This window comes from Pipra filicauda, unplaced genomic scaffold, assembly GCF_003945595.2.
Source record: "Pipra filicauda isolate LSUMZ 115617 unplaced genomic scaffold, ASM394559v2 scaffold69_size3009148_pilon, whole genome shotgun sequence".
Taxonomy (NCBI): domain Eukaryota; kingdom Metazoa; phylum Chordata; class Aves; order Passeriformes; family Pipridae; genus Pipra; species Pipra filicauda.
In genome coordinates this window covers 1323325-1346994 of record NW_024104864.1, presented here as the reverse complement: position 1 = coordinate 1346994, position 23670 = coordinate 1323325, and the positions used below count along the sequence as shown (strand labels likewise).

The 23670-nt window shown below is 40.7% G+C and overlaps 1 protein-coding gene across 11 annotated transcripts in view; it reads right to left on the bottom strand.

Annotated features, from left to right (window-relative positions):
• Window positions 1–940: 940 nt before the first annotated feature.
• Window positions 941–23670, bottom strand: part of STXBP5L (syntaxin binding protein 5 like) — a 192674-nt gene continuing 169944 nt past the window's right edge. For 5 of the 11 annotated variants that reach the window (XM_039388892.1, XM_027730239.2, XM_027730241.2 and 2 more), the window contains 7 exons: window positions 15329–15430; window positions 11466–11705; window positions 10197–10557; window positions 9064–9229; window positions 7100–7211; window positions 6506–6726; window positions 941–5458 (listed from right to left, as the gene is read on the bottom strand). In XM_039388892.1, the coding sequence (XP_039244826.1) occupies window positions 5417–5458; window positions 6506–6726; window positions 7100–7211; window positions 9064–9229; window positions 10197–10557; window positions 11466–11705; window positions 15329–15430 (1244 nt within the window). In that variant the 3' untranslated portion in view covers window positions 941–5416. The remainder of the gene's footprint in view (window positions 5459–6505; window positions 6727–7099; window positions 7212–9063; window positions 9230–10196; window positions 10558–11465; window positions 11706–15328; window positions 15431–23670) is intronic. The other 6 variants (XM_039388895.1, XM_027730243.2, XM_027730246.2 and 3 more) reach the window with 2 other exon arrangements.

Genomic DNA, 23670 nt, shown 5'->3' with positions numbered 1-23670 from the left:
CCTCACATGCAGACCACAAGCTTGTTTTGCCTTGGTCTTTCTGCTGCAGCTTTCCTTCTCTCCCTGCCCACTAGAAGTGGCGAGAGGCAGGTGACAACTAATGACACTTGTAATCTGGTCTGGTTTGGTCCTTTTGCCTTTCTCCCATGCTACTTGCATTTCATCTAGAAGAGAGTTGTAAAGTTTCTCCTGTAAACACAAAGCTGAAAAGAGGGAGCTGGAAGCTCAGTACCTTTTGCTGACATTTTGAGCCTCTCCCGGCAGAACAACTCAAACATGCTATGGGGAAGTGCCCTTTGATGAGCACACTTCTGCCCTTCTGAGACCTCAGCTCGTAGGTGACTTTTTTTAACCTGAAGGGAAAGTGATGTGAAGGGTGCCATTGGTTGGTTGGGAAGCCCAAGTACAAGGCTAGGAATATCCCTGGGAGCTGGTACTGCAGTTATGAGCTCCACGTGAGCTCCCTGCAATAAATCATGGGATCACTAAGTGGCATATGGGTTTTGCCCTTGCAGGAGCTGCTGGAGGAAGGGAGGTGACCAACCCCACTGCAACAACAACCACAACTGCATTTTTTGTATTCCTGAATGATTGAGTAGTGTAAACTCCATCCCAAGCCTTTACACAAAGCATGCATTTTTGAAATACTATAATAAATTTAGGAGTAGAGGTTGGAAAAAAAGAGATCTACACCAACTAGTATCAATTCTTTCCTTTATTTTCTTTCCCTCCTTTTTTTTTTTTTTTTTTTTTTTTGTTACTGGGGATTCGAAACAGCCTCAGTTAAAGATGCCTTAGTTTTGTGACACTGATTTAGGATACCTGTGGAAACAGGACATGGTTAGCACAGGAGTGTGTGGTTCACCCCAGATTAGCCTTCGTTCTGAGAGACAGGTAATGACTTGTTAACAAACCCCACACATATTAAGTCCACATTTCCTTGACACTGAATCTGAATATTTGTTGCTATTTAAAAAAGTACAATGTTTGATTTGTTGATTTAATCACAAAACAAAACACATGAATGGAAACACTCATTTACGTGACTATTGCTTATACACCTAAGATGAAGAGTTGACTACAAATGGCCACACGCTGTTCCTTAATGAGAGAGAGTGTGTTCTTACTAAGACCATACCAAGGCAAGAGAACTATTCAAGACTGAAATATGCTGTGCTTGAATTCACCTTTAGGGTATGGAAAAGGATGTACGGGGGCATGGCCCAAGGTATTTGAGGGGTGTAATGAACCAAAAACTGGGGTTTTGCCTGTGTTACAACACACATGGTTTATGAATGAAGGAGGCCTGAGATTGCATGCAGGTCTCAAGTTCCAAGTGGTTTCTTCACTTGTTAAGTCCTCTACTGAAAAAAAAAATGTTTGTATGCCCATCTTTGATACAGTGCACACACTGTGGTGTGAGAAGGATTCTGGAAAAGGAATATATACTGTTTTAGAGGGGTTTTATGTGATAATTGTATACAATATGTGTAGTAAATAGAGTATTTCTGTCAAATATTTATGTACCAAGCTATGTTCTGGTACCGTAGGGAATGTCTTACTGATGTATGTAGTTGAACCATAGAACTGTAAAAAAACTTTAAAACTCCCCAGGTAATTATACAAAACAAATTTCCATTGTTCTGTCTTTTAATTCAAGATTTGAAATTTAAGTTAAAGCTCTAGGAATTTTTTTTTAATTAATAAAATAGCTCGTACTTCACTGAAGACTTGCCAACTCTGCAAGCTTCAAAATAATCTAATTTAAAGCATTTTCTCTATCTATCTACAGCTCTAGACATAAGATTAAAAACATCTGGTCAAACCCAAAGGTGTGAGTGCTGTTGGAAGGTCTGTGTATCTGGTTTTGTATGTGATCGTTACAGAGCTCCTGGAAAGAAGAATGTGAGGGAACAAGGTATGCAAATGAACAAACAGCATTTTAAATTGGACAAATATTTCCAGCCAATCTGGCCTGTTGTAGCTGAGGATTGTGATGTTGGAGATACGTCTAAGCTTAGGATTTTGCTTGAGGCGGTGCCGTCTTAGTGGGAAAGGTGAAAGCACAGAAAGATTTCAACATCCAGTGACAGCCAGTGCCCTCGATTTTCTTACAGCCAGTCACAGTCTTACAGTCTTTCTTACAGTCAGATGCTGTGCTCGTTGCTTGGAATGCTGCAGCTTTATGCCTTTCACTAACAGACTTTAGTAGTGTTCAGGTCAAGCCTTTCAAAAATCCCACACTCCCCCTCATTTCACAATAAATCAACCAGGCAAGAAGTTTTCCTCCCTCATTGAACTTTTTAAGTGATGAGGTTTTTTTCCACATACATGGTAAATCTTGATAGAAAGCATTTAACAGTGTGCACTAACAAACTTATACAACATATACATTACATATATATATTATATATATAGAATGTTCTATATACAAACATATACAACTTTTTAGATCTCTACAGACTACAAGAAAATTGATAATTATAGTCACAAGTGGTGAACTTAACAGAAATAGCAATTGGTAACTAACTGTCTGGAAATATGTAAAATATATGAGTGGAAAGCTGTGACCTGATGGGGAGTACTAGAGAAAGGTTGCTTAAAAGTTTAGTAATAAAAATTGTAACTTTGAGGGCTGCTAAATTCTCTTTTCTCTGTTGCATAAAAATGCAAATGGAAATTTACTGGCAGATTTTTTTACCCTGGTGTTAAGCTAGAGACTGTTGGCAGCCAAAGTCAATCAGGCATTGTGTAAATGTTGAAGACACTTTTCTCTCTGGATGTGCTGCAGTGATTAGCAGTTAAAAGTTGCTCTTAAATTTTCACACAGTTCTCAAACAAGCAAGCGGGCTCTAGCTCCAGCCTGACACCATTTCCACTGAAATCAAGGTAATGGGGGGCTTGGCAATATCAGCATCCTATGTGAGGTACAGCCAAAATCTTAGGCAGACCTGGTGCCCTCCTTGTCATTGCAGTGAGCCGATGGCTGCCTGAGCACCACCTGTAGGGCTGCTTGGTGCGCTGCTGACTGTGATACACCAGTTCATCATGGAAAGTAAGTTGGCTGCTGGAGGGTTTGAATGCTGCCCCAAATGATTTTGTTGTCTAGAGACTAGTGGTTTTGGATTATAGACCAGAGCACAGGCCATTGCATATATGTTTAAACAGAAGATCAAATTGCTATAATGTTGTTCTCATTTATTTCTCATTCTAGATACCTGGTTAGAGCAGTGCGTCCTTACAGACACAAGTGGTCAGTTCTGTGACCCAGCCACTGGAAGGAATTCCCCAGCCCGGTTCCTATTGGCATCAGAGTGATGAGTTTGGCATTTACTTAAATACACACACAGAGACACATCCTCTTGAGTCATGGACAACTTCAATTCCTTAGCTCTCAGCAGAAACCCAGGCATTGCTGAGGCTTTGACCTTTTTCTCAACAAGTTTCTACAGTTCTCACAACATAGGGTGGTTTCTCCTGTGCCAGAGGAACTTGTTGAGTCTCATTCCTGGTTGAGCTAGACCTGTCAGGGCCATCATTTTAATTTTGCCTACAGAGAAATGTAAAAGTCCTGTAAATCATGAAATTTGGTTGTGCTACACTGTGAATGTGAAACTTAATGCCTCAAATCTCTTCCAACCCTTTAACTTGTGCAGTGGGCCGATAGTGAGGCCAGACTTCTGGATGGTACAATTTCTTGGACTGCATTTTATTGTAGGTAGAGGAAGAATATGGGAAAGACAACTTTGAGAGGAATCATCTGACCGCTGTGATGACACAAACACCAGTGAAGTTAAGGTCTAGTTAGGAGAGGATGGTGCCTGTCTGCATCAGTGTCCATCAGGATTCCTTGAAGGGACAGAGGATGTCACTCTTCTTCTATAGAAAAATTTTAACTGCTGTTTTTCCAGCTCTTCCTCACTTTCTTTTTCTATTTTGAAACTATGTCCAGGTACATGAAAACAATCCTTCAGTGCCTTGTTTCCAAGCCAATCTTGGAAAAATTTCTAAATTAAGAGTTCCACTGTGGAACTGTGGAAGTGAGGCTCTTGTAGGCTAATGTGGAGCATTCTTATGGACTAGGAATCTATTTGCATGGACAGGCAATAGGTTCTACTTACTGTTATCTTCTGTAGCTGCAGGCTGCAGAGTTTTTTGCAGAGTTCACTGTAGAAACCAAGCAAACCACTTTGAAGCAGAAGCAAATTACTTTTAGCAGTGTGAGCAGAGAATCAATTGCCACTCACCTATGGTGTCATTTTATATATGTGTGTTCACAATGGTTTTCCACGCTCCTCCTCTGACCCATCTTTTAGTCTTGCTGCTCTGATCCCTCTCTCTCTCTCTCTCACAAGTTTTGAGGGGGTTACTGTGCAGGTCCCTTCACATAGTTTCAGCTGAGCACTTGAGCAGCATCACTGCTCTGCAAGCTGCTAAGCAGCCTCCGTGAGCAGAATTTGACAGGACTGTGGTTCCCATATTGCCTTTCTTAACTTGAAGAAGTGGTTTCCAAAACTGGTTTTCTATTCCTGCTACTGAGAAATAAGGCAACCAAGTGATACAGACTCCGTGGGGATGAAAAGTGCCGTGGTCCCCTTCAAGGACAACTGAGATGAATCTGGAGCGCATTTTGAAAAGTACAGATAAGGATGATGTGTCATGAGCTCTGAATTGCAAATAAACCATCTATGCTCATGTTTTAATGATGTTTCAGATAGTGCCTGTTCAGCTACCTGTAAAATCTGTAAATTTTGGGCATAGGATTTTGAATCTATTTTCTTAGGAGTTAAAGAGCACTGATTTCAAGCAAGGTTTTTCAAGGGAAATAAATAGCAGATAAGAAAATGCAGCTCAACTCATTTTTATGTGGAAAATGGTAGCAAACATGCTTGAAATGTACTGGCTTTTAATAATGTCACTTTTAAAAAATAAAGATTTTTGCTATTTAATTTTTTTTTTCTCAGAATAGAAATGAATCCCATTTTCTTCGGTCACAACATGCTTTCTTTTTCTCTTTTTTTTTTTTTTTTAAGATGGCAATTAGTCATGCAAAGTTTTATAAGTGCATTAACATTCGAGTTTGTACAGAATATTTTTAACCAGACACACCCCCCACAGTTCATACCTACAGCTTCTGAAAAACTACATGCCACAGTGATGGTTGAGTTCCTTTTGGAAAAAAATGGGCCACTACATGAGCCAGCTGTTGGAATAAGACTCTCATGATTCCAGCTTCCATCTCACGGTCTGTAAAATTTCTCCTTGACGTCCACTGTGATGAATCCAATAATAGTAACAGGAAAACATCTTCTAGGAGAAAAAAGCTGTCTTTGGCCAGTGACTGGTAGATTTGGGAATTAATGTTGCTTCCCTGAACAGTGTTCTTAATAAAGCCAAAAGCAGCTTCTTTGAAAGTCTAAAACTGGTACCACTTTTTGTCCTTGTATTTCAGCATCACCTACAGAAATGGGAAAAAAAACAAAAAATGGCAATATAAACCACTGCCCTACCTATGAGGTACCACACATGACCTAGGCCCATTAGCTGTCACAAACTTCATAATTAAAAAGAGCAATGCAGTACTTCACTAACAGGGTCATCAGGTCTTGAGTCCACTGAGAGCTCATATTTAATTTCATAGTTATTACATTAAAAAGTGTGTTACCTGCTATTGATATTTGTTAGCTTTTCCCCAAGGAGCTTCAACTACTTTTCTTCTTCAAAAACTAAAGGTATGGCAATAGTCAAGAACTTGCTTTTTATTCTTATAGAAAGAAGCTTATCTATGGAGCATAGTAGATATGTTCTGATATACAAACTTTTTGCATTTTGGGGCACATTATTCCTGCCTCACACATACAAAAGCCAATAAAAATGTAAAGGTCTTGTACAGAGATGTGATGCACATTAAATGAAAAACGTGCATTTTGGGAAGTATTCTTTAATGTTGTTTTGTCTTCAAGAAAAATCACTTTAGTCGATTCCCAGTCTTAACAGCGTGGGATGGAAGAGGTTTTCCATTTAGAGCTCTAAGCACAGAAGCTGTCTATTCCAGGCAAGCCCTATTCTATATAACTGTACCACAGTGTTGTACTAGTAATGTTCTCCTCCTCTTCCCAGTAAGATAAGATTCCTATATACACATCCACCTACCTGTTTTCTGCCCTACTGCATAGATGTGCTGCATTAAGTGGCTTAAAAAAACAAATCATAATGAATTAGTGAGAAAGGCAAGATGAGAAGTGCCACGTTCTAAATTCAGAGGCTAACAATGGATGCTCATTTACAGAAACATGAAAGGAAGGGGCGTGCAATGGAAGTTTATATTTGGCATTCTCATTGTTTAGGAGGAGGAAAAATGGTGTGTCAGTTAACAGGAGTCCAACCTCTAACAACATGACTGGGTGAAGGGAGAGAACTGCACTTTACCTTCCCAAAGGGAAGCAAAGGCTCAGTTGCAGGGTTGGCAGTTCTTAGTTTTGGGTGTATGGTGCCAGGGCCCTACCTCGTGTGCATGTTTGGAAAACGCCTCTGCGCTGGCCATCATGCTTGCAGTCCTTTCATCCAGCTCTCCCAGTTTCTGTCCTCTCTCATCAAGGGCAATGCGTGCACGAGTCAAGTCCCCAATGACTCCTCCCGCAGCTCCTCTCACGCCTTCAATCCCACCTGATCCAGGGATGTGCTGGGCGAGACTGCGAGAGGCTTTTCCTGCCGTAGCCTCGCCAACTGCAAAGGAGAAAGGAACAACAGACAGGAATAAGTTCCTGGCTGTGGCTCTGTCAGTGCTTCTCAATCTCCCGCTGCAGCCTTGCAGCAGTGATGCCATTTGATGGGCAGATGGCACATGTGGAAGACATTGCTCTGTCACCAGCACATCTACAGTGCAGTCGGGTGCCCCTCCCTCCATTGCTCAAAAGAAACTTCCAAGGTGAAGGAATTATGGGAAGGCAACCAAGGACCCTCCCCTCCCTTCATTATATCAACTTTCTGTAGATGATTTAAATCTCATGTACGACTCCATTCCTAGATGACAAGGGCAGGGTGGTCCTGTGAATGACTTTCTGCCAAAAAAAAACCCCAAACCCAATAAATTACTCACAAAGCTCCTCTCTGTCAAAAGCTTGTCCACTTCCTCCAAAAAGTCCTTTGAGAAAACCTCTGTTTTGGGCTTCTGGTGTTTCCACGGGAGTAAACAAATCCCCAAGCATGTCCTAGCAAAGCCAGCAAAATGTCCATGTGAAAAATTGCAGGCACGCTGGTGGCTTATGAGGCCAATACGTGACAGACATGGTGGATTGATATGGACAGATATGGTGGATTGACCATAAAAGAGTCTGTTGTGTGAATACTATGGTGTACTTAACATTCATGTTTCCTGGCAGGCAAATGCTTGGGCTAACTAGATTCACTCATGCTTTCAAAGGCACTTGGCTTGTCACTGCCCACGCCCAAGTTCTTTAACAGAGACAAAAAATTTTAAGTAATGCAGGATGAAAATACCAACGATAAGATCACATTTTGCTTAGAAACTGCAGAGGTGACACTATACTTGAATAAACAATTTGTTGTTTATTATTTGGTTTGCTTTAGTGATTACCCAGGCAAGCTGGGCAGTCACTCTGCTTTTTATAACATACCTGAATTCAGTGCTTGATAGCAGTTCAGAGAGTTTGGTGGTTTGTTGTTTGTTTGATTACCGTAGGGTTCGTTTGTTGCTTTGTTTTAAACAAAACCCCTTACCTTCCATACAACCTTCCCACTGTTACTGTGCCATCAGTAATGCTAAATAAGGCACTGTCATGGTGACTGCTCCATCTTGGAGCAGTCGACCCAAACAAATCTCAGGCTCAGATTTATTTGCAGCAGTACTAGGAAAAGCCAGCTCTCTGAAATAAAACTGATGAAGAAAGTGTGCAGTCCCAGTAGTGTTTGACACCAGTGAGGCTGTGTGCACTGGGAACAGTTGCTGCCCTGTTGCTCAGCTCTGTGTTTGCTCATCCAAGCCCCAACAGGCAGATACAGCTGTTGTGTTGCACAAAGCACTTGCTCCTGGGAGGCTGAGTGCTAGGACAGCGCTGTGACTCACACTTACTGCTCCTCTGCACAGTCACCTGCTCTGGGGAGAGAAATTACTGCAGCCCTTGGAGCTTAAGTGGAGGCTCTCATGCAGCCTAGCTTTGTTTTCCTAGGTAGCATGTGATACTGGGTCATCTGCTTTTTGTACACATATAAGAACTGTGCAAACCTTTTTTTGCATAAAACTAAAGATAAAAGCAGCCCTAGTCCAGCAGTAAATAGAAGCAAGGGCCTAATTTCCCTTGGTTTGGTTGTTGTATGATGCTATTAAGGCTAATAAAAAAAATTAAATCTGGCTGGTAACAGCCTCTCACTGTAGGCTCATAGTCTAAGATACATCAGTCAAACCTTTTGATTATTTTAAAATCGGTTCCCTACAAAATAATCCCTTCTCTGATGCACAAAAGCTTGTGTGCAATGCTCACTCCTCACAGTGCTTTTTCAGACTTGAGACAGACAGTGATGCAAGTTGAGCAGCTCAGCACATGTTATTCCCTAGGGCATAATGAGTGCTGGCAGGACTATTTCTTTTATATTTCCATCCTAGTTTACTGCTAATTATATAACCTAGAACTTATTCCCCCCTCTTTTTTTTTCCCTTTTATTACTCATGTTTCTCCCTGTAACCTCTCACAATTCCTTCTCTTCAGTAAATGACATTTTCATTTGCATTTTCATTGTAAAGAAGACCCCAAACCAGCCCATATCTAACATTGTAAAGACTTATTGCACTTACTGCACTTTCGCTAGGTGCAAGTGACAGTGCATGAAAAAGCCCAAAGAACAACAGAGCTGCTGACCTCTCTCTGTTGCTTTGGCATCATTCAGTCAGGGCAAGTGGAGAGGAACATATCTGTCCTGCTCCTGCAGCACAGCCTTCATTTCAAACGCCAAAGTCTAGCAGTAGATGTGTGCCAGTTTACCCCTGACGAGTCAGGTCACTGGCCCTCCCACACAAAGGCACCACAGTAAGAGTTTGAGCCCTACCTGTAGATTGTCACACATCTCCTGGCTGTACGTCAGGCGCTGGATCTCTGTGGGAGAGCTGAGATACAAAGCCTGCCCTTCATTAGTGAAGCAAAAGGTCCGTGCTATCCTCATGTCTGTTACAGGCAAATAGTTCATGTCCAGCAGTGGGCGAAAACTGGGCAAACTGAGAAGAAGCAGATTGCCAGGTTACTCACCAGGTACCACACATGGTACACCTGCTCTGTGGCTGCATTTTAAACCGACATTTAAGTTTATGCTTTTCATAACTGGAACAGTTAAGTGTAGCTCTAAGCTGAAAAATTCTGCCATAAACATGCTGTCTTCTCATCATACTTCATTTGCTTGAATAGAGAAGTTTCACCTGCCTTGCCTCAATGACCCTAAGGTTTCTGCTACTGTCTGGGTTTGGGATGTGCATGTGGCACAGTACAGCTTGTGCCACAGTTGTGGCTGGGCAGTTTGTAGGGTAAGGCTTGTCCCCAGTTACCCAGGGACATCTGCAGGAAATGGCATGGCAGGGCCCTGCTTCCAATCTGTGGACAAAGGCTCCAGCATCACCTTTGCTGTCCTCCAGCTTCTCATGGTTTGCTGTTTTGGACAGCACTTTCTAAAATTTAAATGGCCTATCCAGGGAAAGGGGGTGCAGCAACGTGAGGGTATAACCATAGGGCTACTGCACAGTCGGCACCCTGGGGGAGGTGACAAGGAAGGGAAACCAGGTGCTCTGAACAGGAAGTCTCCAGAAAAGGCAGGAGTGGGACTTGCTACTTCACATGGGATAAACAGTATCCTGCTATGGCTGAGTTCTATGCTCCTCTATACCTGACCCCCCATAACTGAGCAAAATCATCAGTTTTCTTTTACAATAGGTAAAAACCATGAGCCATCAACAGTCACAGGTACAGGATTTCTATGAAAAAAAGGAGCTGGCTTTGCTGTGCCCCTGCCTTAACTCCCCACATGGAGACAGCCCAAGAAGCAGGCCTGGCTGTGGCAAGGCAGGGAGTTAAATGCACCCACCGGGGAGTTAATGCAGAGCATCAGGCACTCAGGACCAAACACATGTGGAATGTGGTGGCACTGTGCCACCTCTTTGCTTAGTTTTGCCACAAGATTAGTTAGATAAGTACCTCAGTGTCATGATGTGCCCATTGGCACAAAAGCACGCCAGACAGACGCTGTTACAGAGGGTGACCACATCTGCTCGCAATAAAAAGGACGTTTCGGTGATGTTGTGGACATAAAGACATGTTTGGGAAGGCAATGAGAAGACTTTGGCTTGTTTTTCTGAACAAATGACTGCAAATTGATGATCACCCATATCCTGGGAGGAGGAAGGGGAATGCATGACAAGTTTCCTTTTCCTTGTTTTTTCACCGTCATCAGCACTGTGTGGATCCCTCCATACTTCATACGGTGGATGTGTCAATGTCCCCATGCAGTCCAAGCACGCGAAGGTCAGCACGGCTCCTTTCAGTGTCAGAACAGTGCCTGCAGAACATAATTTGCTCTCACTGACACTGGCACCACAATTAGACTGGTTGTCAGTGCTGCGAATGCGTGCAGCGCAGCTGACATTCAGCTTTTGTAAACAGAGCAAACACATTAATCTAGCTGAGGTGACAAGTCTTGCTTGCTCAGTTCTTTCTGACTACACAAGAAGGTGACCAAACAGCCTGAAAAAGTATCAGGCAGCCAATATCTATAATAGTGGATATAATACATGCTATTGAATACCATAAAGATAGCCTGTTGTTTATCTCTACATTATACTAGTAGGATATTTATTCCCCAGCAGTAAAACTGCTCTTAGGCTGATGACCTTCCAGAATTGTTTTTCCTAAACAAAGTGTGGGTGGGAGATCTCTGTTCCTGTGCATTATCTGCTTTTCTGTCCTTTTTTTTAAGCACATACTGCCTCTCCTCAGACCTGACCTCTCTCAGCCCTCTGTTCTCTCTGCTACACCATCTGTCACTCGCTCAGCCAAGGACCTCTCCTGGTACAGCAACCTGCCAACATTTTTGTTTCCTTTCCTGAACTCCCTTCTGCTTCTCTGCAGCTTTCTGAAAGAGAGACAGCCAAACTGTCACAGCATCCCAGACAGGACTGCACAAAGGACTGTAATTTCACAATATGAAGGAACTCCGCTAATTTTCCCGTCCTCACAAGAAACATTTAACTTTGCCCATGACACAAGGTAATCTCCAGAACTAACACAACCAAAGTGTCTCAGTCCATGAAGCTTCAGGTCCCTCATGGGCATTTTTACCTGTGTGCCTTGCATGTAGCGAGTAACCATTGCTTAATACATATATTGAGAAATTTCTGCCCAATCATGCAGTTATATCCCCAGTCGTACCAAGATAGATAACAAACAGAAAAAGAGCTGCACTCTTACCACTTGGTGACACCATGACTGGCTCTGACTGCCGTAAGTCGTCGCTAGCAGGCAGATTAAGGGAGAGGATTAAAACCATACCGAGGCCCGTTCCAACCCAGAGACAGGGGGAGACAGCAGTGTCGTTCTTTCGGGCAAAGGACTCCATGAAGTACAAAGCTGTAATTGCCTCCTTTGAGTCCCTGTCGATACTGGACACGCTGGAGCTTCGGGAACGGCTGAAGGAGTTTTCCCTATTTTCTGCATAAATAAATACAAGCAAACAGGCATAAATTGGTATTCCAAGAACAGGCGCAAGCCTGCAGAAAATACAAACTCCCTGTAGGGTACAGAAAATACAGTTTTTGTAACCTGAGCAAACATTCTGACACTAGCACGATACCAGCTTGCTGCCACTGTATAAATAAGTGTGGAAAATGCTGTCAGACCTCATCAGTTAGATCTGCATTAGAAATAGCTGCTTATTATGGAGATTAGCATAGACTAATTAGAATTTACAACAGCCTTAGCTCAAAGGACTTGTTCTAAATAGCACAAAATAACTTTAGATCCATATGTTACCAATGCATTTAAAATTAATCCATGTATCTCATTGCTGCAGGACATGAAGGGAGATGCCATTACCAACTTCACAACACGTGTCCTTTGCTCTGCTCTTGTTACCATCACTAGGATGTTCTAGCACTGCATTCACAGCCATTGTTTATTGTCAAGCTATTAATAACTGCTCTCTGGGGAACAGACACCCATTGCTAAACTGAGCCCATAACCAAAATTGACTCTGGCTTCCCAGGGAGTGAAGTGAGAAACCTGCTCTGTGCCCTTGGCAACAACTGCAGAGTGAGCTGGCACTGACTGGCTCATCTTCCTGCCCAAGCTTTAGCAGGCAACGTGGAGAGCCAGCTGGAGACAGAGTTGTGTTGTCCTCACTGCAAGTACACAGGTTCAGAGAATCTATCTGAGCTTTTCAGAGAAAGGTAGCAATGAACAGGGTCTGACTGCTGTAGGGGATAAGGATCTCTGCTTTGCTTTGCCTAGTGCCAGGTAGGAAGTACTGGCATTAGCAGGAACTGTCAGTGGCAACACGATGGAGGCTATAAAGCACACTGAGGCTAAAAAGTTACTGAAGAGGAAAGGAGCCAGAAGGAAGATGGGAGTAGGGCTGGCTGCTAGCAAAACAGTTTGTGCCAGTGCTGATGTTTACCAACCTGTAGTCAAAAATGGGGTTAGATCATTGGAAACCCTACGCATGCTCTTCTGCAACAACAAAAACTGGCCAGGAGGGCCTGGAGATGGAGAAATAGTTGAAGCTACCGGATCAGAGGTAAAGGGCTTGGTTCTGAACCTATCACTATGAAGTAGATCTGTATCTGGTAGGAAATTATCCTTTGTATAGCTCAGAAGAGACTCATCTCTTCAGAGCCAACAGAAGTGTCTGAAAAGAGGAATACTTTCTGCTATTGTCGAGGAACAAAATTAGAAAATTACTTTCTCACATAGTCCAACTTAAAACTGAATTAAGCCTTGTGTTGTATATGTGGCTCCTGCTCTCCACCAGAAGCAGCGTTTTTGCTGGTGAACCTCTTCCTCAGACAACATATTGCAGCATTGTATTCCCCTACACAGATGCCTCAGTGCAAACTGCTGAAGTCGTCCTCTTCACCACAGCTACCTGGGGAAGACTGGAGAGAACCATGGGAAAGCACTACCGGAATTGCACCAAGCATTACTACATACGTATGCTACCTTAAAAGTTGGCACGCAGGGATGAGGGTAAATTCTCCTGCTACTCTTCCACGCTTGGGCCACCTTTGGTTCTTTGAGGTCATCTGTAACTTGTCAAACAGGAGCTTCACAAGATAGCTGTCATTGGCGCTTCAGTCCCACTCTCATGGAAGAGAAACTTATGTCTACTTGAACTTCCAAACCCTGCCCTCACCCCGTTTTCACTTTCATGTAGGCGCTGTTGTAGCTCTCTAGTTCTGTCTCGGTACTGCTCAGTGTAGCTGCATAAAACTGGGATTGTTGGTACATCTACAAACACAGCTTCTAATACCTTGAGAATTAGTGTCTCCCATAACCCCAAGCACTTGTACTTCTCCTGCAGTGGACTAGTTGGCCCAGCTCCTTCCTGAGCAGTGACAGCTGCCAGGTAAAGAAAGGAAGACAGTAATTTCAAGGCAGAGATCATCCTCCCAAAGGTTATCTCGTTTTTTAAAAAAAATGTTATTATGTAATTAATTTTCTCTTTAACAGGTGTATTAATATCACAGTCACATAAAATTCAAATATGGTGGGGCTCAAACTAAGAAAGATGTTGAAAGGACAAATGCAGTTAGTGTAGGCGACAAACACAGAACTTAAAATATATGATGTGCCATTTGCATATGTCATCAAGCTTTCTCCCTCCCTAAATTAACAAGAAATGTTCCTCATTCCTGTGCAGTACAGTTAACTAATACATCTCTGCAAAACTGACACTAAGAGATAGAATCTTTGGGACACTTTTGGGAACATACTGTGCCATTTTCTATTAAATGCACTACTCAAACTGAAAATCCAAAGATCAGCAAGACATATGTCAAAATTTGTTGTCATTAAACATATCTGAACAGCAAAGGCTGCAATTGCTATGTGACTTTATTGACTAGCTCTAAAGCAAGGTAGAAATCTCTGCCTTTCCTAGGTTTCAGGATAAAATTTAGTTAAGGCTTGTTTCCTGGGACTCCTTTCTCAAAAGATTCTACCCCAAATTCTTTATCTAGAAACCACTCTATTGTATCCTAGAGAAACATAAAAGCACAACCTTCAAGAAATTTTAAAACCATGGCATATCCTTTGCTAGTATGATTGCTATGTCTTAAAATGACATTCCGTCTTCTCAAAATTGACCTGCCGGTCTGTAGCAATCCCTAACCCAATCATCATATTCTGGGTCTTTTTCCGTATATTTTCCTTTTCTCACTCTGCATGATGGGTGTAGCAAGAATGTCAGCTACAACATCTTTTTGCAGAAGTCTGAACCAGGACCACTTCCAGGTACTCCTTGTAACCCAGATCAAAGTTTATTTGGACCCTCTGCTTCTGTAAGGGGACAGGACATTCACCTGTGAAAGGTTACTCAGTGCTCTTTTCATCTTCTCCTCCTTGCAGAACATCCTGCTACATGACACTTTCTCTTAAATGTGCTTCTGCCTCTAGATTGACCCTTGCTTTGAGGAAGCCCAGTATTCCCAGCACATATCCAACTCCCAGGATCCACTGGCTCCCACACAGCCATCTCAGACCACCATATCCTTTTTCCTCTTTGTCTTGTAGACTTGGATTTCTTGGCTCTTCTTTTTTCCCAAAGAAGTCTCCAGGCAATTTCTGCAGGTAGCAGCAGAGGAACTGAAAGCACCATCAGAGTGGTCCAGTGTTCCCTGAGAGCTAATGGAGGACTACAATTTGGGAGATGCTGCTGTTCAGGATGTTAGACAATGCACAACCCTGAGCAAAAGCATTGCTACCTTCAGTCGGAGCATTTCAAAAAGCTGCATTCCACGCGTTAAGACCACACAATATAAACACCACTACTCTCCTAACAGTAATCCTGCTTTCTTCAAAATGTTTTCATTCAGCCCCTTCCTATGTATGGTTTGGGTTAAAGCGTTGCAGATGGAAAGGCAGGAACCAACTTCCTTTGTGGCACTGGACTGGTTGTTAACTTTGAGCTATGAGCCAGCAGCACACAAACAGAAGTCTTCTGATTTAAAAGCAACTGCAAATCTTCTAACTTGCTGCCCACCTCACCGACAGAAATACACAGGACACTTCAACCCACATGCCAGGTTAAAAACGAAGCCAGTGGTTTTGAGTCTTACCTTTGTTCATCCATGTGCGAGCAGTATAGTGACGCTCGTCGTGTGAGAATGTACTGATTCCATGTAATTGCTGAAGCATTGCCCGTCTGGAAATGTAACCTACTGCCATAAAGTCGCATGCATTGCAAAAGGACAAGAACAATTGAGCCAAGCGTCATCATGACATTTATATGAAAGTAGCCCTGAGCAGTTACTGTCCCAGCTCTTTCCTTGCCTGACAGTGTCCTGCTGCAGTGCACTGGTGTCTAGGAGAAGGTTTAATTTAGGGTCTGGGGGTTTTCTGAGAATTTAAAAGATAAGTTGAGTAAATTATCCCATGTGTTTCAACTGTCACCTGTACAGAGCAGAGATTGCAGAGATTTTTTTTTTTAAACTTTTTTAGCTTCCTTTTGCTTAGCAGAGATAAAGCCAGAATTTCCTTACTTTCCCATAGAATTAAAAAAAAGAGAAAAAAAATGTATGCTGTGTTCAGGGGAATGTTCTGACTTGTCTATTCTCAGCTGCAAAGCAAAAGCTTTATTAGGGGAACACATCCTCACCTATTGTATCTTTCAGAAAATTGTCATTGTGATTTTTCTGAAACAGAGGAGTTAGCATTTATGCAGAAGCATAAAGTATTTTTTTTCATGAAGTTAGGAATCATGAAAACAGAAGTATCACTTGTTACGAGGAATGAAAAAACCCCCAACCTTACAGTGACAAAGATCAACATTTTCACTGCAACTGTTTACATTCATTACTGGAGTTTTGCAATTGACTGTCAGTGTCTTGGATGCTATTTATAGGTCCTTTCCTGGTTTTAACATAGTGAATAATTGATCTGCTTATGAAACAAATACAAAAAATGACCTTTCTTGACACAGAAATCGATATATTCTGGAAACAAAATTAAATGGTTTATATCATCCTCACTTGGATAATTCTAAAAGTTTTAATCCCAGATACCAGACTTAACAGAAGCCAGTGGAACTATTTAAAATATTTGCCAGTTTAAGATCATAATCTTAAAATTTCAAGAGAAATCTGTTACTTTTAAAATTATATAGTCAGGAAAACATGCAAAGCTCTGAATGCCAGTGGAAATACACACTTAAAGGAATTATACCTCAAACATGAATCTGCACACAGTAACATCACAGAGACACAGAGACCAAACCATATTACTGGTGGCAATGCTTCAGCAACACAGAGGAAAAAGGGGCAGGAAGTAATGCTACAGGGTTTTCACACGTTTGCTTGGCTATAAAAACAGCTTCAAACACCTTTTAATAGCACCACTCTAAAGCTGCATTCCACAAAAAACAATTCACTAGAAAGCAGCAGAAGTTGTCTTAAGCACAAACAATGCAATAAGAGTCTGGCATTTTACTGTGAATGATTTCCTAACTCAAATAAGTTTCCCTAAAAATATGTTGAAAAGCCTGTGAATATACTGCTTGCAGAGCATTCCAACCAGGCTGGCTGTGTCTATGCTGACACAGAACTCACAGCTCTGGGATGCTCAACCCTGCCCCAGAAAGTTCTGAAAGGTATTTCCCTGAAATTGCTACAGTTAACAGCAGTGTAACCTGAATGGCTTCATGGAATCACACTGATACAAGACTGATGGAAATGACAGCAAATAAAGGCCTGAAAGTGAAAATAGATCCAAGTCACCAGACTTGGATCTTTATTTTGATATTTCCAGAATATGGTAAAGTTCAGGCTTAGGTTTTATTTGAGCATGTTTTAAAAACAGAATGTAACTGTTAGGGCAGAACTATTCTTCATACTGAAAAGGAAGTAGAAATAAGCATTTTTATACAAATATAAAAATATGAAAGATCTTTACAGTAAGTAATCTATAAAATATCCATATTTAATTGTATGAATCACTTCCCTTGACTTATGCAAGCAACCTGTCTTCACATTAAGATCACGAAGTGTTCAGTTTGGATATAGATTATAAGCTTGAACATGTTTTTTAATCAAAGACATCACAATTCTCTAGAACTTAAATCCCAGCCTAAACTATCCATTCTGCTGAAGCGTCTTTCACTGATGGTTTGGGAAAGAATAATTTGTTGTATGACTTTCATATCTGGAAGTACCCAAGAATAAGGCAGACAAGAGACATCGTAGAGGATGATGAAGCTATGGCAGTGTAACATCACTGCCTCCATACCTTTCTCATGTGGGTCATCCTTGGTCCTGGGGACCTCTGCCTCAGCCCCAAGTTGACATTAGGGTTAGGGTTCAGAGATCCACAAAGCCTACATCTGCAGGGGCACTGGGGCACACCAAGGGAAGTACTGTGCATGTAGCAAAACAGTTTATGTTGATCTAGAGTGACAACTAGCAAGGAAAAAATGCTAAAGTTGAGCATGCAGTGCAAAACACATCCTCAAATTCAAACATGCCTAGAGTACAGTGCGAAATTAGCTTAATCTGGAATCAAATCATCATTTAAATTAAAACTGACTAGACATTCAGTGAGTGTAAGAACAACAACATTTTCAATGAGTTGGTTGTTTCAAAAACAAGGAAAATTTGCAGATTCTTGTAAGTAATCAAGTTGATCCTAACATCCTAGTAGAAATGTACTCCAAGGAAAAACCAAACATGAACTGTATATCTAGCTGAATAGAGTTGGAATTCATGCACCAGCAGCTCACATGCATCCATGCAAGGCTCTTCTCCGTTTCTTCCTAGGCCTCTTCTAGCCACTAGACATGCTCTTTCCCAAGGCACCTCACTTTTTCAACAATCTCCTCCCCCTGTTTTTCCAGGGACATAGGGCATTGCAAGCCCTGTTGTGACCAGATTTAGGCAGACACACACTTAAACTCCATTTAAACCTCTAAGGGAAACCAGTGGTTAGATCTGACAAAGATTATGATTCAATCTAAATGACGACAGTGCCACTGGCTCTTTGCAGTCCAGTGGCTGTAGCACTCAGTGGAAAACTGGAGGTTGTAGACACAAATCAGCCTAAGAGGACTGACTCCAGCCATCCAGCCATCCATGCCTCCTGCATTTTTGGCCACAAGGTATTAAGAGGAACAGCATTCTTCATGTCTCCGTTAGAAGCTGAGCCCCTGCTGGTAATGATGCTCAGCTGAGTGGCTGAGGTTTCTGGACCTTCTGGTCCTATTTTTGATTTACTCTCGACCTAATATAAAATATGAATGAGTTCTAGGAAACTCAAACACCATGGGTAGGATCTAGAAACTAGGCTCTCTCTTGCCACAACAACCTACTTTCTAGGCATGTCCTCTAGCAGACTTCCTGGGCAAGTGGCATGTCCCATCTATTTGATTGGGACATGCGCTCTCAGGACCACTCTCACACTTCATCTTAAAGAAATGGATTGAAGTAGGTGGACTGAATGACTCCCAAGATCAGTTGCCATTATTTTTGATTCATCCACAGAAAAAACAGGCTTTGACCCTTGCTCACATTTATAATCTCTCTACATCTCCTTTCTAAGAGGAAGCAGAAAAGAGAAGGTTTTTATTTTACCTACAAGCACATGTATGCCCATTCAGAAATCTTTGAGTTTGCAGTGCCCAGGAAACCAGAAGTGCTGTGATTTTGCTAAATACAGGAAAAAAAATAATTTCAGCTTCCTAATAACTTTTTTTTTAAATAAAGCTTTCTGCAGTAAGAAACATACTTTCTAGATATAGTACAAGTCTTCTATGCAACATTTTTATCTGATTCTCTGCACAGACAAGAAATATGATGACAAACTGAACAGTTAGTGGAGACTGTAGTTTACCATAGTGTTTCTAAGTTATTTCCTATTATACTAGTCTTACCAATTACAGTGATGTAAAGTAACTTCAAATGCTATCAAAATTGAAATGCGTTACAAGCAGAACCGACATCACAATCCCCTCCCTGAGAAATAAATGAAAAAAAAATCAAGCCAAGTGCTTTTCCATCTGCTATGAAAGCTGAGCTGTGAAAAGCCATGGCATTTAGGGGCCTTGTGAAGCGTGGTCCCATGACTGCTGTAACACACCCAACAGATCAGGCAAGTGTCAGTTTGGCTGGCTGCTTGGGCAAGGAAGTTTACCAGAAATCATCCACTCCGCAATATGGAGAGCATTGGCAAAGGGAATGTGGCAGAGAATATGAGCTGTTCTGAAAACCTGCCAAAGAAGCAATAACCTCCTCAGAGAATACATTTCTGCAGCTAACTACCCTTGTGATCAAAATGAATCCCCAACTGTCTTCCTTAAGTTGGGCTTTTGCCTTAGTAATTTATGTCCTGTTCTTTTCTCAGCAGACATGGATAGCTGATTATTCCCTTCCTCTCTATAGTAACCTGCCATGCATTTGAATAATTTTGTGCCTTTTTTTCAGTATTTTTCTAGATCAAGAAACCAGTTGTTTCTCTGTTTCCTTGGAGGCCTAGGGCTTTGAAAACTGTCCCAGTCATCTTCTTAGGCCATCATTACTTACCTCGCATCCACGTGTGGGCTTCAGACTTAACAGACTCAAGAAAAAAAGCCAATGATAAAAACAGAAACCTCCCTCTTCTACCCTCACCTCACCACATGGGAAGGAAACCTCACGGTCACATTCACTCATCCAGTGCAAAAAAATCCAGTGTGCTATGCATACAGCACTGCTGGAGGCAGCTTAACAGCATAGCCACAACTGACAAGAGAAAAACTGATATAAACTTTATGTAAGTTACACAGGAAATACTGCAGTGCACAGCATGACATAGCTGAGTCTGGTTCCTCAGGTTCCTCTGGTTCCTTTTTCTAAGATAACTACTCAGTATCATGTTTCAGGACCCCAACTGCAGCACACTGGACTTACAAGAGCAAGTGTCACACACATTTTAATACTGGTATAGGTGTGGATCAATCCAAAGGCTATGGAAAACTTGTTAACAGCCTGACATACATACACAGAAAATTATAGTAAAATTTGCTAAATATAAAAACAAACAAAAAGCCCCAAAAAACTTGGCACCAAAACCTAAAGCAAAACCCACCAGGGAAAAAAATCTGGAAGCCTCTGTCAGGTTACCTGTAGGGCTTTTTTTAAAATGCTGACTCTCACAAATACTTTTGAATAATAAAAGAAGTTTAAAGTATATATATATATATACCAAATACTATGTATTTTCTAAAACAAATTGGACAAAATCATGCAAGTGAACAAACAACTTATCCATCAAGCAGTTTTAGTCATTCTATGTATATACGCATCTGCAAAAGAAAAACTTCAAGCATAAAAGTATACTAGATCTCTTAAAATGGAAATTGTATTGTACTTGCCATGGATTTTTTTATAAGGCTATTAAAGATAATAACTAAATACTCTTGAGTGGTTTGTTTTGCCAGCTCACAGTGACATTTCAATTCAAGTGCTCTGTATCAAATTTTAACTACATATAATCAAAAGTTAATCCAAAAGCTGAGGTACATGAGGAAACTGAATTATTTTAAAGAAAAGTTAAAGCAAATTCAAAGACTGCTCTGAGCATTCCTAGAAAATTACAACACACAGCAAAACCTTGTTAGGATTCCTTGTTCAGAGGCAAGCACAAGACCTAAATGGCCTTTCTAGTACAAGGTGATTAAGGTGGACTAGTTAAAAACTACATAATAGGGAAGAAAAATAATAATAAAAAAGAAAGCGTTTTCTATCACTGCTGCTGGGAAAAAATAAATTTCCAAACACAACATTTCAAAGGAAAAACTCTGTTCTGTCTTTACTTTCTTCCCAAGATGTATAACCACATGTGGACATGGGTATGCAGAATGCCCAGATTTCTGTATGAATGCAGGCAAGGAGAAAATGGCAGAGTCAGCCAGAACAAACTCTCGATGGCAAAGGCAGAGAGAAACCATTTGCAGAACGCAAACTGCTCTATGTTTGAAAGAAAGCAATAACCAAGAAGTACCAAATCTGGAAGACTTCTCAGAGTTGGTTATAACACACAAAGCAAGGAGAATGGTGTGCCAGAACATGCATCTGTGCACACATCCATATACCCACCAGCTATACAAGTATAACCACAACAAGTTCCCTCCCACAGCAATTTTATTTTTATTCTTTAATGTCACCATTTTCTTTAATTCAGTGTTTTCTTTAACCTAAAATTACAACTAAAAATTCAACTGAAATACGTATTTTGTTTTCCTGTGCAGAAGAGGAGCAGATATTTGAGGTCTACTCTGCAATTCTTGATCAGGCTGTGATCTCTGCTGTTCTACATGGAAAAGGGGCTTTAACACATTTGAAAAATATATGATATTAGCTCTTAGCCTGAGATGGACTATTTTGGATCTGTGCCACAGGACAGAAGGCAAACAAGTCGGGGCATGCATTTCCCCAAACAAAAGTTTAATTCCTATTTCCATGTTTTTGTGAGGACACCTGCAGACAAAGCTGGGTGGTAGTCAGAGCCCAGAGTTGGAACAGACCAAGACATGAGTAGTGCAAATTGGCTACAACCTGGAAGGAAATCCACTAAGCCTGGATATAAAACATAGTCCCATTCCACAGAATGTTATCATGGATCAGAATCTCTGTAAGGATTTTCTTGACTAGGAATAATTTGCATTCATGTGTATTTTTTACTATTGTTGATATTAAAAGCACAGTCTTGTGCTTGATAATAAAAAATGTAGTTTATACCCTGTGAAAGGAAGCCTTATCAAAGAAATATAATCACTAACTCCTGAAATCTCAAAAACTTATGGTCAAAAAGGACTTAAAGAAGTTTATAATTTAGAAGCTAAGCAATGCCAATAAATTCTGAAATATTACAAGAAATAAACATCTTAGTCAAAAGTAAGTGAAAACAAGAATCATAAATATTTAGAATCATAAATCATGTAATCATAGAAAAGTTGGGGCTGGAAGGAACTTTTAGAGGTCATCTATTCCAACCCGCCTGCAATGAACAGGGACAACGTCCATTAGATCAGGTTGCTCAGGGCCTTGCCCAATCTGACATTAAATGTTTCCAGGGATGGGGAATCCACCACCTCTGTGGGCAACCTATTCATGTGTTTCACCACCCTCACTGTAAAAAAATCTCTTCCTTTTATCTAATAATATGCTATTAAGAACTCGCAAGGTTCTGATTTCGTGCTATAATTAGATATATAATATTGAGCAATTACAGAATTTATTACTATAGCCATGAGAGCACTGCATTTATGAAACCAGAAGATACTACAGGACAACATGTAACATTTTAAACAGCATAAATGAGGATGATGAGGATACTGGGAAACACACAGGTTTAAGCAGTAACAGTAATGATGCACACCTAGACACCACTACTCTGCTACTGTTACTTGGCTTTTGAATTGTTCTTCTATCAGTATGGAAGAAATATCAGCACTTTATGAACCTGAGCAGTTTGCAATATTTCAACCAGCAGAAAACAACACAACCCTCCTCCATTTTCTTCCTGTGATTCATCATTGCAAAGACATTCTTCAAAAATGCTTTTCTGTATCAGGAATCCTTTTGCACAAGTGAAGTGGTGACAGTCAGCAAAATCTTGACAATCAGCTAACAGAAATGAATTCAAAATAATTTGTTGTGTGAAAGTTGCTTGAAAATACACTTGATGAAAATGCTGGAAATACAGTTCCTATTGTACCTGAAGATAAGATTTAAATATTGAAATTCAATGCAAGAGGAGAAGATTAATTTATTATTCTAATAGATATTTTATGATTACTCACCACAATATATTATCTTTTTAATCAAATCAAATAGAAGAGGTCATAAAGAACAGAAACTGGAAGTATTATTAGAAAAAATATCCAAGTATTATCAGTGCCTTAGAGACAGGCTTAAAAAAGGTAAGAATGATTTACCCCCACACAAAGGCTTTTTTTTTTTTTTATGTATGAAAAGTCTTTAACACTACTGAGATAGCAAACTCTAACCAAAATTCTACTTGGGTAGAATAATAAAATCTTACAAATTTTAACCTGAAATACTACCTTTCTAGTGAGGATATAAAATATGTTTCTTCATTCACCACATAAGAATATAAAAAAAAAAAAGAGGAAATAATTTCTTGGGAATACATCTATTGTTTGTGGCAGCATATGCTCCTAAGTAGATAATAAATTTTCAACAGAGAGAGGATTTTTTCATTTTATTTTGGAACCACTAGAACAGAAGGTTTTGATCAAAGCCAGTTTCACATTTGAGAGAGAATTTTTATTCTCAGTATATTCTTTCTCAAACCTTTTAACTTCTCATCTTTCTTCTCCCTCACCCAGACTAAGAATCTTTCAAAGATCATACTACCTTTCATCAAATTATTTAGTATAAAAAACTTCAGAAATACATTGCACTACTTGACT